Below are 17,546 nucleotides of genomic sequence, written 5' to 3'. Positions count from 1 at the left end.
CCTAAACAGCCTTTATAATGCAAGCAAACAGGTGTAGTGCAGGATGTTTTCATTGCAGCCTTTGACAATGACCACATTAATTGCTTCCTTCAGAATCTTGCTATGCAGTGGAATGTACACAATGAGGACCCAGCACCACCTACTGTGTAGGGACTTACTGCAAGTGCTGCTTAATGTATTCAAGCCACTATTCCTTTGTAGGATGAATTGCACACAGTGGTGCTGGTATTTATTGCTGGCTGTTACAGCTGTGAACATGGTTTGTCTGATCAAAACAGCTTCTAATTGCTTTACTTTTGACATTGGTGTTTTGTAGAATGCTACAGGTGCTGTAGGGTGGTTATCTCTGATACATACATGGGTCAAAAACTAGAACAGAATATTAGTTGTCTTGAAGGGAGGAAGGGGATAGTGCATGAGGGCATAATCTTGCTCGCTGTGACTGACAAGGCCATTATGTGGGGTCCAAAACCTGCTGATTATAGGTGGTGGAAGGGAGGGGAATTTTTAAGTACTACAAGTAGTGAGCAGTATAGCTAGTGCTGTGGTACTCCTGGCTACTGTCATGACTTAGATACAACTGCTACTAAACTCAGGATGAATAAAAGGAAGAAGATGGGTTTCAGAGCTTTTTATTTTCAAGAGCTTTTATTTTCCTTTTGTCAAGTTGTAAGGATACAACTTGTTTTACTTCAGGATCTTCTACGCTTATGTTTTAAAGTGGAACATTGTAACAAAACTGAGACCAGGCAAGGTAAATGCTTCATCTATCGCCCCTGATTTTCGATGACTTTTCGTATCCACTTTTTGAGGCGGAATACATGGGTGTAAAATCCGTATTTGCCATCTCGGTCACAGCCTTCTCCCCATGAAACTATTCCCACTTGATACCAACGGTTGTCATCTGGGTTCTGAAGTAAAGAAAAATTGGGATTGGCACAAAGAGCAAAACACCTTGATGGAATCAGAGAATCATTAAGGTTAGAAAAAACTTCCAAGATTTAAGTCCAACCTTTGACCAAACACCACCATGTTATCTATACCACAGCACTAAATGCACTCCTTCAGTGAAGAAATGCCTCCTGATGTCCAACTTTAACCTCCCTTGGCTCAGCCTGAGGCCATTTTCTCTTATCCTTTGCTTGACAGGAAGAAGAGGCCGAGTGCCACCTAGCTACAGCCTCCTTTCAGGAGGTCTCCCCTGAGCTTCCTTTTCTCCAGACTAAACAAGCCCAGCTCCCTCAGCCACACCTCATAAGACTTGTGCTCTGTGTAGTTTAGCAGTTTGGTTTCCCTCCCTGATCTAAACCTTGGATGTGTCCCAGTCTGTTTAATGATGGATGCTACTTTGTGATTCAGACTGGCATCTCCAACAGAGTTTGTTGTCTCTACTCTTAAATCTCTAGTTAAGAATTGGCCATCACTCATGCGTCCTGCAGGTGATCTCCCAATATGCTGAGAGAAATGGGGCTGGATGACTGCAGGATTCATCTCCATTGCTCACCTTGGGCATGAGCTGGGTTTGCTTCAGCCACTCAGCAGTGGCTTAACTCTGCTGCTTTTTTTTAGACTATGAATTTCGGCACAGAACAAACCTATCTTCGTGTGTCTTATAAGCTTGAACTTGTTGAACATACCTTCATTACAAAAGGTCCCCCACTGTCCCCTTCACAGGCATCTCCTCTCTTTAGCGCATCAGGACTGTAACCTGCAGGCAAGAAAAATGAACACTTGACTGTAGCGGCAGTGGCTGGTGTTGGCCATTGTTTCTTTAAGGTTTTGGGATGAATGGCATAAATGTTTTGGGACCAGTGAGATTGTTTGTTGATTCTGTCAACTTGGACTTCTGTTTCTCATATATGTATGAGATTTACTGTTGGTGTCAGTTGCACTGACACCATACAACAGCTATAGCTTGAGCTACTGTGCTTTTCTTGTCTTAGAAACTTGTTTGTAATAATCCATCTTCCTTTTTCATCTATTTACTATAGAGATTCACTGTTATCCCATTTCCCCACTGTTATGAAGGAAAGAACTTTCACTTTCCTGTCACTGTAAGTTCTGCTTTTCCTCTTCAGCTGTCTTCCTAAAGTATCCCTATGAAGAGGAAGGGGATTTAATTAATTCCTGATGAACTGGATAGTATCTCTGCACCTTCCTATCACCTGTGTCTTCATTTTTTTTCTGTGTGTCTGCATTTCAGCTATTTCATAGAATGTTGTCTAGAAAGAGAATCCATAAGAGCTCTGTTTTCAGCACACTCGTGTAATTGGCTTCCATCCTAACTCGAGCAGGCGCATGCATTTAGATAAAAGCAGCACAAATTTAGTAAAAAATCTCAAGGCTTGCTTGTAGGAACTGATAAAGTCTACACAAATGAGGACTATAGCATAAACTATTCAACTGGTACATAAATCCATAGTCTCTTGGTAACTTGAATTCTGTGTCTACTTCCCTTCTCAATCAAAAAGGGTATGATGTTAGAAGATATTTAGGAAGGTAGGAGCCTTCAAAATTTGTGGCTATAAGTATGAATGGGCTCCAAAAGATTGAGACAAGCTAGTAGGTAGGATAATAGGTGTGCAGCCTTTAATTTAGGAAGTCAATGAACTGCTCTCTGTACTGATGAAAAGATAATTTTATTTGTGCTTAGTTCTCCCACAGCTACTGCTGCTGCATTGTACCATTAGACTAGTGCCTGCCACAGGTTGGTGTTGCAAACTTTATTCCTGCTTTAAGTTCTCCAGCTTTCCTGTTTTCTGAGAGCTGAGAAATTTCTTATCATGGCACAATTAGTCTTTGTGGAGGGTATTTGCAAATTTATCAGAAAGTAACTTTGCTGCATGAGTCACACCAGGAGCTCAGAGCCCTTGACTTCCTTGGCAGGTTGTGCCTGTGACTCCAGTGTTACTTACCTGCACAGAACATGTTGTCAGTGACTTTGACTCTTGTGGATGCCTTGCAGGTACTTTGATCCACAATGGGCACATTGACTTGTTGCAGAACTGTGGGCAAGTTGGAGGGGCTGGTGGCCCATGTTTCTTTCAGGTTTCCCCAGCCAGTTACCCTCCCTTTGTAACCTGCCAGCATCAGCCTGTGGAAGGAAGTGCAAGTATAATTAAATGCATTGTAACAGCTTTCTTCTGCCTGGCACTCTCACTGCAAATAGCCTTGAGAAGTCATGTTTTTTTCTATCTTTCTTCTCCTCACCTCTGCACGACCTCTTTGGTAGGCAGGCAGACAGGATGGATGTAGTCACTGAAGCTCATGGGTCTCTTTAAGTGCATGAGTGCAATGTCTCGGTCCATGTTCTCTTTCCAGTTGTACTTGGGATGGATGATGATTTTATCCAACAGAGCAATCTTCTCTTTATTCTTTTCATATCTGAAATAGTTATGAAGGAAAGAACTTGCTGTACAGTAGCAGCTGAGAGTCTTCTGAAGTTTATGTTACTCTCAGCTTTGTACCCTCTGAGACAATGCTATCTTTACATAGGAGCACCCTTTTAGATTTCCCAGGCTTCTTTGCTCCCTTTCACTTCAACCATCAGGATCAGCAAGAGCAGCAAATGACAGCCCCATTAGATCCTGTTATTGAGAGGCATGTAACATTAGTTAGAATACTTCTGTGGATACTGAATGACAGCCCAATTCCAAAGTATCTCGTTACTTCAAGAGGAAGTCTAGTTCCTTCTCACTTCATTCAGACTCTTACTTTGCTCTTACGTGCTTGCCAATCCGCACCAATATGTCATTGGTAGTTAAGTTCTTGTCCCAAGGTGGATAAAAAAGACAATGAGCAGCAGTCAGGATCCAGCTGTCACTGATGAGGCTGGCACCACACAGCAGCTCCTGAGGAGACTTTTTGTAGAGCATCACCTGCCTGAGAGATGAGGAGGAAGGAAGCCCTTAGCAGAACTAAATGGGTCCTGGTGTCTTGCAGAAAGTGCAGATCTGGCAGTGAGCAGGAAAGTATTGCTCTATACAGACAAAACTGAGTGAGTAGCTCTGTAGCAGTTTTCCCTGGACATGTATATCCTATGCAGTAGGCCATTTACCCCATTTCTTTTACCTGAAGAATTTTCTCATCCTTTACGTTCCAGCAAAGCTGGAAAGAGGAAGACATGATGATGAAACACACCAAAACACTTGCTTTCTCCGGTGGTTGCATACTTGATTCAAGAGGTGACTTTCTTTCTAGCTTTTTAGTACTGCTCTGTCAACCACTTAGAGAAGCTTTGACTAGAATCTGTAATTTATGCATGCTGCCTAAGATAGGAAAGCCCTTTTATTTCTATCTGCTTGAGCTGAAGGAAGAATTACCAAAGACTGTGCAAAGACAATACTTACCAGGGGGAGCTGCCAACTTCTGCGTCATCCCCACCGACAATTCTTCCTGTGTAGGAATCCAACAGTTCCCTCTCACTTTTGTCTGTTATCTTTTTCTTCTCAAATAGAGGACGAGTACCACAATCTGAAAACACAAGCAATCTGGCTTTGCTACTCTACCTCATTCACAGTGGAGAACTCTTGTCTGCAGTCAGCTTGAGAAGCTGAAAGATCTTAGAAAGGAAGTGCTTAACTAGCTCCATGATTGGAACTGGATATTGACTTCTGAGAGTTGTTCAAGGAGTTTAAGTATCTTCCCCTGCTTTTAGCAGCTTTTGGCTAGCTTATGTTTCTGAGGAACAGTGAATGGGAAGAAGCTAGAGCCCTTCTCCAAACATACTGTACCTAGAGTATTTGCTCACCTGCTTCACCTGAACCAAAAGTTTTTACATCAAAGAAGGGTTTGAACTCTTTAGGAGTAGTAGAACGTCCTGATATTCCCTCAGACTCTTGGTTCTCGTCCTCTAGCGAGCTGTCTGCAAGATGGAAAGACAAACAAGGCAAAAGGCTTAAGTGTAGTTGCCATAATAATCAGCAATGTAAATGTTCCTTTCCCCACACCGTGGGTCTGATGAAGGAATGATGTTTTAAAACAACAGTGCTCTTTTTAATGTGCCTTGTCCACCAGAGTGAGTTTTCAGGGAGAACACCTGAGAGAGGTAACAGTGCTATGCACCTGAGGCAGGTTAGTATATGTGATATGTGGACAAACAAGACTCCAGTGTGCCTGGTGCATGTACATCCTTGTCTATTCCTTGCAGGCCAAACACTTCATTCTACTCCTGTTGTTTGCCACTGTCTCAAATATGTGCCTACCCAGACCTATTCAGACTTCTCACCACAGTAGTGCAGATCACAGTAGTCAAAGTAGGGTGATTCCTCTGTGACACACCAGGCACCCTCGTCATCTCGGTCTGGATTCCGACAGTAATTCTCCCGCAGCTCCACTTCTGGGTCAATTTGTTTTCCATGAAGCACCTCTTTGGCTTTCTCAGAGTTCCATGGCAGACACTTGGCTCCAGACACAGTGACTGAGAGAGTCCCTGTGTAAAGCATGCCTTTCTCTGGTTCACAAGGCTCTGTTGGTGCAGGTTCTATGGCCCGTGGAGTAAATGGAACTGTTGTTCTGTCTTCACCTGGAAAGACAGAGAGCTGTGATTTAAGCCACAGCTGTGCACTCAGAAGTGCTACTAGCAAATAGCACCAGAGCCCCTTTACTAAAGCCTAGAGTTCCATGGTTTCTCCCATTATGTGTAGGAACCCCCACTGTGTTTCCATGCATGTGGTGGCTCTCTAAAATATTGCAGTGTCAGAGATGGTTCAGCAGTATGTGAAGGGAGGCTGGCACTATTTATTCATCACACTTCTCTTTGTCACTGAGATACAAGGAACAATTTTGTGTTTCCTTCTGGGGCATCTTTGAGAACCAGCTCAAGGGATGGGTAGGTGTCTCAGGCATCATCATACTGCTGTATTAGCTCCTTCAACACCTCATTCTAAAATGTGTAACTAAGCCATATTTGGGGGAGCCTTTTACTGTGGTATTCTACTAAATTTGCAAATTTAACTTTTGCCAATGTTTCTAAATCTAATGGTAAGTGAAAAATTTCCCTGAAAGACTTTTCACACTTTTTCTTGCAAGTGTCCTAATGACTGCAAGTTTTAACCAGCATTTCCTGAAGGAGTAGGTGCTCAATCTCTTTTGGCTTGGCCTCAGAGAGCTTTCTCCTTTTGCACAGGGGGAGTCCCCATGTGACTATTCACTGTGGTGCACTACCACTGGGCAGGTAGTGCTCACCTTTATCAGTGGGTCTGCTTCTGTTTTTTGACTCATGTCAACATGATTATAAAAGAACTGTGCACAAACCCAAGGCTTTTCTAATCCTGCTATAGCCATGTACACGCAAGTGTAACTAAAATATTGCAGGTCGGAAATTAACTGGTGAACAGAGGTAGCACAGATGCCTCAAAGCACAGCAGTATTTCTTCTGTTTGTTAGATTCTGCAGACCAGAGCAATGATAATGGCTTTTGAAATTTCAAAATACCCCATGTCAAAATGGTTGCTGACCTCTAACTTTTGCTTATGAGTTGTTGCTTCTAGTCTCTGTTTTTGGAAGAGAAACTTCTGCTGTGTGGGAAGGTTCTCTCCTTTACCAATTCTTCTGAGACAGAGGCCAAGCCCCAGGGGAGATGGCTGTGTACTAGGGAGAAATGGGAATGTTTAAGTGTAGGGGGATGATCTTCCATGTTCAGTTCAATGATGAGAGAAGGGCATCTTCTCTTTACTTGATATTGTGAGCATTAAACTGCACACCTCCACAGGAGCGAATGTTAAGGCAGGCAGTCAAGCACAAATTGTAGTTATTTTGTCCTAAAGGTAGGAATTCAGACCAAAAAACATTATGACTCATGGCTGTCACAAATTAGAGATAACTGGGCCAGGAATTTGGGGTGACTTACTAGAAAGTACTGTAGTACATTCCAGGGTACTGCTGACACTGGTTTTAATTTAGATCTAGATTAGCATAATCTAGAGAAAACAGCTTGTTATGTATGGGCAACTCGGTGGCTTTTCTTCCTCAGCTCCTTTACCCTTTAAGATGCAGCTTCTCTACTCCCACTGACCTCTGTTCACGTAAGCATTTCCCCTCCTTAACCCTCTCCTTGACTGCTTTAGTGTCATTCTCAGTGCAGTGTTTTGCTGTGAGTGAAGGGCTGTGGAGTGCTGGGGCTTACCACACACGGGGATAGAACACGCCTCCCGTTCTACCGTCGGGTCTCGGGTATAGCACCAGGGGCCTTCTGAGTTGTTGTCTGGGTTCCTGCAGTAGTTCTCAATCAGGTTGGGATAAATGGTGGCATTAAATCTATAAGAGACAAAGCTGGTTAGGCTAGGAAGGAAGGAAGGACACCCCAGAGAACTCTTAAAGGGGTATTCAGAAGATGAACTTACTTAGGAATATGTGGATATTTGCTTGTCCACACTTGACATTCAGTCCCAGACTTGGTTTGGCTAATTGTTCCTCGATAGTTCTGGCCCAGCCCAAGAGCACAGTTACCTGTCAAAATCCCAACACAGTGCAAGCCAGTCAGTGGAGCTGGATGTTGCATTTTTCAAGGTCATGTCCCTTTAAATTTTGCTGGGTGCATGAGCCTGCAATAGCAGGGGTATCTTCTTCCCGTGAGAAGAGCACACAGCCTAAGCTTTCTCTGCTTTATCAGAGGGAGCTGTCCCTGAGGGCTCTGTGCTTTGCTTTGGCTCAGAGCCTTTGTGAGAGGCTGCTCACACCTGACTGTGTCACAAGGATAAGGATATTTACCCCATGCTATTTCAGTGCACAAACCAGATTGTTTGTTGAAATGATTACTGGGGAAATAAAGAGTAAGAAATAACTTCAAGTTCCTCCCCTGGTATTTTTCTTTACAATTAGATGGCTTCTCCAACATCAGTTTAATTTTTTTCTGTATAATCTCTGCAGGAAGCAAGTTCCTGGCACTCACTGTATCAAGGAGATTGAGGTCAGCATGAAGTTCATACCTTCTATACAAGCATCCAGAAGTGCCCTGGACTTTCCCAGGCCCTGACATACTAGCAAAATAAGAAGAAAGAGACACATTATATGAAAGCAATCCAAACATCTTCATTTGAACCAGTTTATCATCTAGAGACAAAACACAAGTACTTAGCCCTGGAAAGCGAGCTCTTAAAAGAGGGAGCCATCTCTCCAGGATGAGACAGTGCTTCCTAAGGGATAACAGTACTTGCAAGACTCAAAACAACTTACCTTGGTATTTTGACCAAAATATGTCCTGTAAAAAAAAAAAAAAAATTTAGGGACACAGAACATCAAACCTTTCTTGGCTACCGCTATTCAAACCAGTAAGAGATCGTCCGATCACAGCAACAGCAAAGACTAACCTAGCTCTGTTTATACCAATTACTATGGAGTCAAAGCAAAAAATACGATACAAAACCACATTCCCACACATCAGACTCAGGAATCGAGAGAGTGCTGTTGTTTCTAAGAGATCAAAGATGTTTACAACCTTCATCAACCTGCAGAGCAAGTAGTGCAGTGGGCTACAGTGCAGAAGTCCAAGCAGCTGGACCTGGAATTTCTAAGGCCACAGATCACATGTACGTATTGCTCATCTCTGCCATGCAGCCTGAGGCTGATTGCTTTTGAAGTACTCCAAAGAGGTAGTATCTTGCTGGCTTAGGCTCCTAACTGTTTATCTGTTGCTTTTTTTGGGTGTGAAATTCTGCAGGGACAGCAGCCTTGGGGCTAGGAGCAAATCCCAAAAGGATGCAGCACAAATTTGGCAGAGTGAGTCTGGAAACCCGAAAAAATGACAGGGTGTGCAAAAAAGTTTCAGCTCAAGGGAGTCTGAGGACCCCTACCTGGGAGTAGTCAGTGTTTTGACTACTCTGCCAGTGCTTCTGTGTGTCTGGGATAGCAGTTTGCATGTGTGGTACTATGCTGAGCTAGAGGAAGATGCTATTCGGGACCAATGGCACCTTGTCACTTCATGCATAGAGAGGGAGAGAAAAGAACCTGAGCTTGCCATGGGGCATGCACTCATCAGCCTCATCTCTGGTTCACAGAATTGAGTATTACAACGTGGCCCCTGGCGGTGTGGGCGAGCTGCTGGTGTCTCCCCACAGAGGCTGGCTGGGGAGTGTTTCCTGGTACGTACCGTCTGATCCGTGGATTCCAGGGCTTCGAAAGCCTCCTCATAACTGCATATCTCCTCCAAGCACTCTCGCTCCAGGTTTCCCTTAAGCATCTCTTCTAGAAATCCCTTATTGGCACGTCGGTGGCGCTTGAGCAGTGACAATGCCTGCCCCTTTTCCAGGAAAACTATCAGGTCAGAACACTGCCAGTCAAAGGGCTGCTCACAGCCAGAGGGCACCTTTGTCTCCCCTTGCAGTGTCCAAAAACCCCATGCAGCTGATGTGGTGATCCCACAGCCCAGCCTCCCCCAGGACACGATACAGAGAGGAGAAGCACTGTCAGGTTTACACTTGATGATCAGAGCACACTCTCTGGAATTCATCCTGTCACAGCTCCCATCCCTTATAAGGAACAGAAGTGACAGGAACACTGCTTCCTCAGCAAAGCTGCTCTGCTCATTTGCATTTAGATAGAGGCTTGTTTGCTTTGAGCCTGCTGCTGTCCCTGGCCCCAGCCACTGTAATTCTGTCTTGCAAGTCTCGGACCACTGTGATAAGCACAGATTGGTTCCATTTCATGTTCAGAGCCTCTGATTTGAGACCTGGAGACAGGTCTTCCCCTACACAGTAGTGGGTCTGAGAAAACTTAACCTCACGCTAAGAAAAGACATTTAGAAGTTCTAATAAAAGGAGCAGTGAGCAGGAAGGCAGAATATTTTGTATGACCTAAAGTTTTGATAAGGGACAGCTGGGAAGGCAATGGGGAATTGAAGTCACCTAGGTCAGCTGAGAAACTATCTCCAAAAGCCCCATGGTTATGTTAGACTTGATCCTGGACTAAGCCACAGTCCCCCTGCCATTTCCCAGGTGACCCATAAAATCCACTGGCAGATGTAGCTGCATCCTCCTATGTTCACTCCATTCTCAGCACCCTTTTGCTCCCAGCTTCAAGCTTTTAGCCTGTCCTGACTTGAGGAAGAAAACTTGCCACCTGTGTTACCCCTGGAAAGAACTATCCCTGTCTTCCTCCTGTCATCTACTGGTACTTCTGCCCTCGAGTCTTACCTCCAGCATGGCTCAAGGTGAGGTGCAGAAGGCTGGAGAGGAGCAGGCCCCTCAGTATGCTGGTTTTGGTCTGCGCCATGCTGTACAGCCCTGGCTGCAGGGGAATTGCAAAGGAAGCAGAATAAGCAGAGTCACAGCCCTGCTGGGTTAATATTGAACCAGAATGAAGAAACAGAACTCCAGGTCGTGGTGTGTCAGGGACGGTGGGACTCTTATCCCTCCTCTCTTGGCATCTCTCCCTCCTGTCAGAGCACCTTCATTTCCTTACTTTAAACTTCCTATTTCATATCTAGGATGATGGCATGAGTAGCAAAGAGACAAGTTTGTCCGTTGCTACAGGGCACAGTGAGAACTCGGGCCCAAGAGAGGTACCTCTGCCAGCTCACAGCCATCCCAGCCAGAGAGCTTTCTCCTTTTCCCTGGCTTTGCTCCCGTGCAGCCCCTGGCAACATCACTGCCTCCCCATCGTGCTGGTTCAGGTCCCTGCCACTGACTCTTCTCAAAGGCTGTACTCTAGCAGCCTCAAACACAGGAAGACTTTGAGACCTCCTTAGCCACTCCCAGTCCTTCTCTCTTTAGCTGCAAGCCCCCCTGATTCTCCCTAGTCCTCAGCTGTCTTTCCTTCCTGCAGTTAGCAGCAAGCTCAGCCTCAGATATTTTGGCACCACAACACACAGCTTCAGTGCTCCCCCTTCTCCCTTGCTCATGACAATGAGCAGAAAGGGTGCCTTTGCCAGCCCATTTGGAATTTAGATCTTCCTCGCAGTTAGGTTAGTTAGCAGTGCCGTTGGCAGTGCATTCTTCCCAATGCCTTATAATTCCCAGCTGAGTGGAGGAGGATGAAGCAGCGTGAAGGCTGGGCTCCCCCTTTTCTTCCCCCCATAGCGGAATGTACTAAAGTCCATTCAAAAGGAAACAGAAACTCTGACAAGCAGGGAGCTAGCACACCCAAAACCAGCCAGGAAAACAAGGGCTTCCAGGAACAGGGAGAGAGGAATGGTCTGGATGACATGACATCAGCTGTTAAGTCAAGAAGTGAACTACCAGAGCTTAGAAGGCTCTAGTGATTGCTACAGCAAACAGACTATTGGCAATACTGGAGAAACAGGACAACGTGGGGGTAGTCTTGGGAATTGCCAGCAGGGAACAAAAGTGCTTCCTGCCAGCAGGGAGCATATTTTGTGCTGTGCCTCTGTGCAGCTGATACATCTGTAATGTTTATCTCCATAGAAGGAGTGCAAATATTAGCATTAGGGTGGCTGAGGAATGACTCTGGACACTGGTACAAAGAGCAGTTGCAGAGGCTTCCTTCCTCACATAAGAGTATCTCCTGTTCTCATCCACACACATCTCTACTCCTCGCTCCAGATTTTGGAGAGACACCTTTAGGAATGGCTGGGATTCCCTGGGTGGAAATGATCTGGGTGGAGAGTGTGGGAATGGGATTAGACACAACCCTAGAAATACCCATGTTACTTAGCAGGGGAAACGGCGTTTAGGCAGAGAGCACAGGCAGGGAGAGGGAAAAGCACAAACAAGAGTGGTGAGGTCAGAGCTGCTGCTGTGTCCCACACAGCCACCTCCACTCCTGACTGGAGGAGGAGCAGCTTTCAATCTCCTCAATCACTTTAATTTCTGCATCTCTGTCTCTTTATAATAACCAGGCAGCATTTACACTGTAGCTTAAGTCAAGGTTGTTATGCATAGATTTTTACCCTCTTCTTGTCTTTCCTTTAAAGGAAAGGTCTTACCACCTTCCATGGGATCATGCAGAATATAAGGCTAACTTTAAGCAACTCTATAATACAGCAGTTAAGCTTGGTTATCAGACAGGTATGAATATCTTGTAATACCTACCTGTGCCATCTTCCTTAAATGTTACTTCTGCTCCGGTTCCTACATTTATTTTGTTGCTTAAGCATTTGTTTGAAAAACCCTTACTGAAACTGATGATGATTCTGTCACTATCTCTGGCTGTTTCTTGTCCAGCTGCTGTTCTTCTTTCCCCCATGATACAAGACAAACCCACCTGTCAGGCTGCTAGGCTGTTAACTGTAACTGCTGAAACCTTTCATTTCTAGATTACTCAAGGCTACATCTATCACTTAGGTGTCTTCTATTTCTTCACCTTTTGCTTGGTAATTGGAGATTTTCACTACATCCTGGGACACTTTGCAGCCCTTTCTGGTGTCTCACAGCAATGTTAGTAATTAAAGATCCTGACTCCTCACATCGTGGCCTTTCTCATTCCATCATGTCCTTCTAGGGCTCCTCTCTTTCTCCCATTCCTGTGGTTAGCCTCTGCAGCAGCACAGCACGGATCAGTTATCACCTCTCCAAGGGTGTGACTTCCACCCCTCCAACATTTAACTCTTCCATTTCTGCAAGCAAATTTTTATAATTTCATTTTATTTCTGCCTTCACTCACCCATGAATGATGGATGCTATTTTCTTTCTTAGGACAAGAGAGTTAAGATACCTTTACCATCCAGAGTTAGGGCTTGTAACACAGGAGTCTTGATCTCTTTCCTTCCCTGTGTTCATTAGTCTTTTTAAGTAAAGAAAGCCTTTGGTAATTTATTTTCCTATGTAACTACTTTTTCAACTTCTAGGGAGCAGAATAATAGGGGGTTTGGCCTTGGCCCATTTTCTTTGACCTTGGTCTGTGATGGATAGTTTGCTGGTTCAATAGTTGAGGCATTTATCAATCTGTTCCTAAAGTGAGTTATACAGTTTAATCAAAGCAACACCTTGGATACAATCAGAAAGATGAAACCCTTACCCCTTCACATGGGGGTTTCCCCCGTCCCCGAGGGCCAGGGAGCTACCAGGTGGGGGAGGACTTCAGGACTCAGAGAATTCCCTTGCAGCCTCTTCCTTTTCATTCAAACACCTTGGTCAGGTTTAAGCCGGTTTACAAGTTGGCTAGGGACTGAACCCCGACACCACCCTGACTGTGGTGTGAAGTTTAAATGTAACATTTGTGTGCATGCCTGACACCTGGTGTCACCCTGCCAGCAGGAAGGAACTCAAATCATCCAGAAGACCTTGGCACTTGTCACCCAGGAGTGTTGCAGCAGCACCCCAAAGCTTTGGTGAAGCCCTGCCAGCACAGTGGACTTCATTACCCAGCAGAGCTGTGTGCTTGCAATGGGTGCACAAGATCTCCAGCCAGATGGGTAATCCATGTGTCTGCTGTCCTGGAGCATAACCTTCACTGGCACTGAAAGGCAGAATGCTGTGTAACTGGTCCCTATGCCAGCATATGGCACCAGGCAGGCACACATCCTTTTCCTTGCTATCCTTCTTCCCTTCTCACCAGCATCCTGACAACTGCACCAAATGTAATGCACTGGCATGAGGGCTTGTTATGGATCCCACTAAAAAAGGCACTCAGAGCCAACAATGTAGTCACTAAAATACCATTTACTGGACATAATACAGGAAAGGGTATGGCATTAGATAATCCCACACCCCTTCAGATGCTGCAAACACCAAGGTATACAGCACTGCACAGCTATCCAGTCAGGCCACGGCATGCTGTATGGATCCCATCCATGCTGAGGTTCACCAGCACCATGGTCTTTAGGGCTTTTATAGGAATTTCCTGGGAGTAAACAATTTTATGCATCCTTTTGCTGTCAAGAAAAAGGTTGTTCATGTGAGAACATGCTGTTTCTAAGACAAAGACATGGTGGTGGCATCATCACCAGGGGCCCAAGGGAATCACCTATGGGCTCCTCAGAATTAGCCAGCTAAGCTTATCTTGCAGCCAAGTGATACGTGTAGCACAGCACAGCTCCCACCTACTCAGATCAACTGTCAGGTGAACAATGTTTCTGTGAAGACCTCCTATTCATAACTGCTCCTTCTACTTCTCTCCTGCTACCTTGGAATAAAGAAGCAGGTCAGCCTTTTAGGCAACAGGGGTCTGGGTTCTCCCTGCCCCTTCCCCTCATTGCTCCCCCTTCTCTCCCAGTTCTGCTGTGACAGAGGGCACATGAGCCCAGCTCCAGTGAGAACATTCCACAGCTGTGTCAATATTTGAGTTTGGTTAGGCACCAAAGAGAGAACAGTAGGAAGCACTGCACCTTCAAATACAAGCCCCCTCACACGCCTGTGCTCCAAGGACTCAGGGAACACTTAGCTCACATGCCCCTACAGAGAAAATAATTAAAAATTAGGACACCTAAAGGTTTATCAACTGAATTCACCTTCCATCTTCACATCACATCAAAGTGTGATGGATCTCACTCTAGCACCTTGTCTGCAAACACGTCATCAAAGTTAATGAAAAAAAAATTAACATAGAAACCACTAAGAGCAGCTTTTAGGAGTGTCATATAACTGCATTCATAGCACCCCAAAAGGGAACTATGATTCCCTGGTGTCTTGTGCAGTGGGCATAAGAAACCCAGAGAATTTAAAGCTACTAAGAAAGACTAAATTTAAAAAATTAGAGGAATTGCAGATGTTTGAGAGGCATAAGACAGAGAGCAATAGCTAAAACTGATGATTCAGCAAATCAAAGTGGTGTTCCTATAAAACGTGGAAAGAGAGTGCAGAGCAGGCAAGTCTGAAAGAATTGTTAGGTCTGGTATTGTCAGCTCTTCCTAGGAGGTCCAGTTCACATAGCTGTGCACTTCATTCCTGCAACAGGACTCATTTACAGCAGCATGCCTCAGCTGGCAAACAGGGACTGAAGAAGATGGAGCAGAAGGGATATTGGGATGTAGTTGTGGCAGTGCTGTCTTAATATTTTGGTGCAGGGATAGGAGAGAAGGGGAAAAAGCAAGAATGTGTGAAGAGAAACAAGGGAAAAAATTACTGAACGCAGTATGAATGTGGAGAGGAAATGGAAAATCTGATCAGGGATGAACTAGTTAACCTTTATGTGGAGAAGTGAGGAGCCTTTCAGTTGGGGACACTGAAAATTGCACAATGAGATACAAAACTATCCTTTTTATGTCCTCAGACAGACTGTCCAGTCACCATAAGCAAAGGAAACTGACAGCAAGCAAACCAGGTGCCAGCAGAGAAGAAACTCAGCCCTAGCTCCAAGGCAGGACTTTGCTTCTGCTAATTGTGAAAAATGCTCTTCATATTACAAGCTACCTTGTAAACACTTGGAAAGCTGCTTACCAGTAATGTCTGGCACCAGCATGAGCTTCAAATGATCAGAAGCGTTGCTTAGCTCCAAGAGTAAAAGCCCAGGAAAGCGCTTGAATAGCAACAAGTAATTAAAAAACTTGAAAGGAAGGCACTGTTCAAAGTCACTGCTTTGAGAGTTTTCCTGCCTTCCCTGCAGTGCACTGTCACTGACTGACAATGTACCACAGGCAGAACAGAAGCACTGCTCATTAATGCTGTTTTCTCTAGGAAGTTATTCCCATCAACAGCCAATGCCTTCCCTGTGCCAGGCCCAGCACGTGGCATGTGTAGGCTCATAACTTCAACGAGCAGCTACTGCAAAGACCCACATTTACACAGGCAGTTACCTCCAAGACTGCTAATTCTGCCTGGGGCTGAGGCACAGGCCTTGTTGCTAACAGAGATGAGAGAGCTAAGTTTTATTTCGTTTTTTTACCTTGTTTTAATAAGTACAGAAGATCAGCCATGTATCAGTCTTGACCTCTACAACTTCCGCCACAGCTCCTGAAGCCCATCTCCTCCTGGATGATGACCACATCACTCAGTGAGGCCTCATCCTGTGTCATAATGCATTTGTCCTCATGCTCAGAGAGGATGTTGATTATATCCTTTGCTGATGAACACATGGCCTCTGTCCTGTGTGCCCCAGGATCTGGGATCTGCCTGGTAAGTAGCAATGCAGTGACTGCTGGCTGTGATCAGCAGCCCAGCCTCACCCAGTGGCCTCAGCACCTCCACCACGAGCAGGGTGAGCTCTGCCACAAGCCCCCCCTGCTGGCCCTTCCTCTGTGCCTTCTTTCCTGCTGCCTGAGGTAGGCCCACAGCAACTGAGGCAGTCTAGTGGCGAGCCCCTCAGACTCCTTTTACCACCTTGTGGGTGAGCACATGGTGCACAAGGCTCTGGGGAAGGGTGTAGCCCATGCCACAGAGCTTGCATTTGCAGGGATTACCAGCCAGGTGGGATTTCTGATGGCACCACAGCTTTGTGGCTAGGGTGTAGGACTTGCTGCACTGCTTGCAGGTGAAAGTGCACCACCCCACATGCAGGCACATGTGGTTGCACAAGGAGCTGGAATTGGCCCGGTGACACCCACATATGGCACACTGGCACCCCTTGGGATCAGCTGGGCCAGATGCAGAAGAGCCAAATGGATCTTCCTGTGCATGCAGAGAGACAGCCAGCATGCAAAGGCCTTGCCACACTGCTGGCAGGACAAGGGGTGCTGGCCAGTGTGCAGGACCTCATGCTCCAGCAAGTCTCACTTGGGGCAGCAAACCTTGTAACACTGGGTGTACTGGAATGGCCACACAGCCCCGTGGGCCAATGCATGGCTCTGGAAGCTCCCTTCTGAGCTCTTGCCACACTCTGTGCACAGGAGGGGCTTGTGGCCAGGGTGGACAAAGTGGTGCTTCTTGGGGTGGCAGAGCCACAGGAAGGCTTTATCATACTCCCTGGAGCACCACCTGTGCTTGATCGTCCCTTTTTGGGACAGAGATTTTTAGACAGGGGCCTGGGCTGCCAGAATAATCCTCCACCAGCTGTGTATACTCCTCCTGCCACTCAGGCCTCTCCAGTGAGCTGTTCCCCCCATGCTCTGCGAAAGCCACTTTGAAGGTTTGGGAAGCTTTGCTCTCCTTCTCACAAATCTCTACAGTCTCTCCTTCTGTAGGACTGACTGGGCTTCCTGCCCAATTGTCCTGCCACCAGAATCCTTCAGGCACTTCTGGAGTGGGCTGGCCACAGCAGGCACCTTGCATGGCTTGCCAACCAAAGGAGCACTGAATCAAACCCTGCTTGAGGGAGGCAACAGATCCAGGTCTCCAGGACTTGCTGCCTGCTGTCCCATTTCCACTTTTTTATGCTGCAGATCTGGGATCCACAATCTTATCCAATTCTTCTTTGCACCTGCCACTGGTCTTAATGGTTGGAGAGGGGCTCGACATGCTGATTCTCAGTCCCCAGCACTCCGGCTTGTCATGGCTCATGTTTGGAAGCTTCTTGCAGCCTGTGGAAATATTTGGTGGACAGCCTGCTAACAGGATCATTGAGGACTGTGGTTTCATCAGCTGCTGGAGACTTCAGGATCCCCTGCACGAACACAAACAAAAGGCATGACGGGTGAATTAAGGCTGGCTGTTATGTGACATGATTGCTGCTGGATATGAGGAAGGTGAAGGCTGGAGATGGATACTCTGCTATGCAGTAATCCTGGGGTTCTGCCATGAGAACCATTACTTTTATGATCTTTTCCTTTTTAAACTGGG

The 17,546-nt window shown here is 45.8% G+C and overlaps 1 protein-coding gene across 4 annotated transcripts; it reads right to left on the bottom strand.

The window, feature by feature from the left end:
- Window positions 1-616: 616 nt before the first annotated feature.
- Window positions 617-12,226, bottom strand: F2 (coagulation factor II, thrombin). 4 transcript variants are annotated; one of them, XM_064424769.1, is made up of 15 exons: window positions 11,988-12,128; window positions 10,131-10,224; window positions 9,089-9,252; window positions 8,176-8,200; window positions 7,929-7,979; window positions 7,344-7,449; window positions 7,127-7,257; window positions 5,228-5,524; window positions 4,751-4,864; window positions 4,350-4,473; window positions 3,715-3,882; window positions 3,211-3,384; window positions 2,916-3,094; window positions 1,638-1,708; window positions 617-911 (listed from the first exon to the last, which is right to left on the bottom strand). In XM_064424769.1, exons 1-15 carry the CDS (start codon window positions 11,994-11,996, stop codon window positions 768-770), a joined length of 1,851 nt encoding a protein of 616 aa, XP_064280839.1. In that variant the 5' UTR covers window positions 11,997-12,128; the 3' UTR covers window positions 617-767. The 4 variants fall into 4 exon arrangements, with proteins under 4 accessions (XP_064280839.1, XP_064280838.1, XP_064280841.1 ...); XM_064424768.1 differs by lacking the exon at window positions 10,131-10,224 and having other exon boundaries at window positions 11,988-12,225; XM_064424771.1 differs by lacking the exons at window positions 9,089-9,252; window positions 10,131-10,224.
- Window positions 12,227-17,546: the final 5,320 nt, after the last annotated feature.

The sequence above is a fragment of the Passer domesticus genome, chromosome 6 (assembly GCF_036417665.1).
Source record: "Passer domesticus isolate bPasDom1 chromosome 6, bPasDom1.hap1, whole genome shotgun sequence".
In the NCBI taxonomy this organism is placed as follows: domain Eukaryota; kingdom Metazoa; phylum Chordata; class Aves; order Passeriformes; family Passeridae; genus Passer; species Passer domesticus.
The sequence above is the reverse complement of the archived record's forward strand: the minus strand, read 5'-3'. Positions and strand labels throughout refer to the sequence as shown.

What these genes read in the sequence shown, in the direction of transcription:
- F2 (XM_064424768.1), bottom strand. Translation starts at nt 12,141, where the DNA reads ATGGGGGAAAGAAGAACAGCAGCTGGACAAGAAACAGCCAGAGATAGT. An exon ending in CTGTGATCTGCACTACTGTG is followed by an intron (nt 4,865 to 5,227) that starts GTGAGAAGTCTG and finishes TCCATCTTGCAG; the next exon opens with ACAGCTCGCTAGAGGACGAG. An exon ending in TTTTGGTTCAGGTGAAGCAG is followed by an intron (nt 4,474 to 4,750) that starts GTGAGCAAATAC and finishes TTGTGTTTTCAG; the next exon opens with ATTGTGGTACTCGTCCTCTA.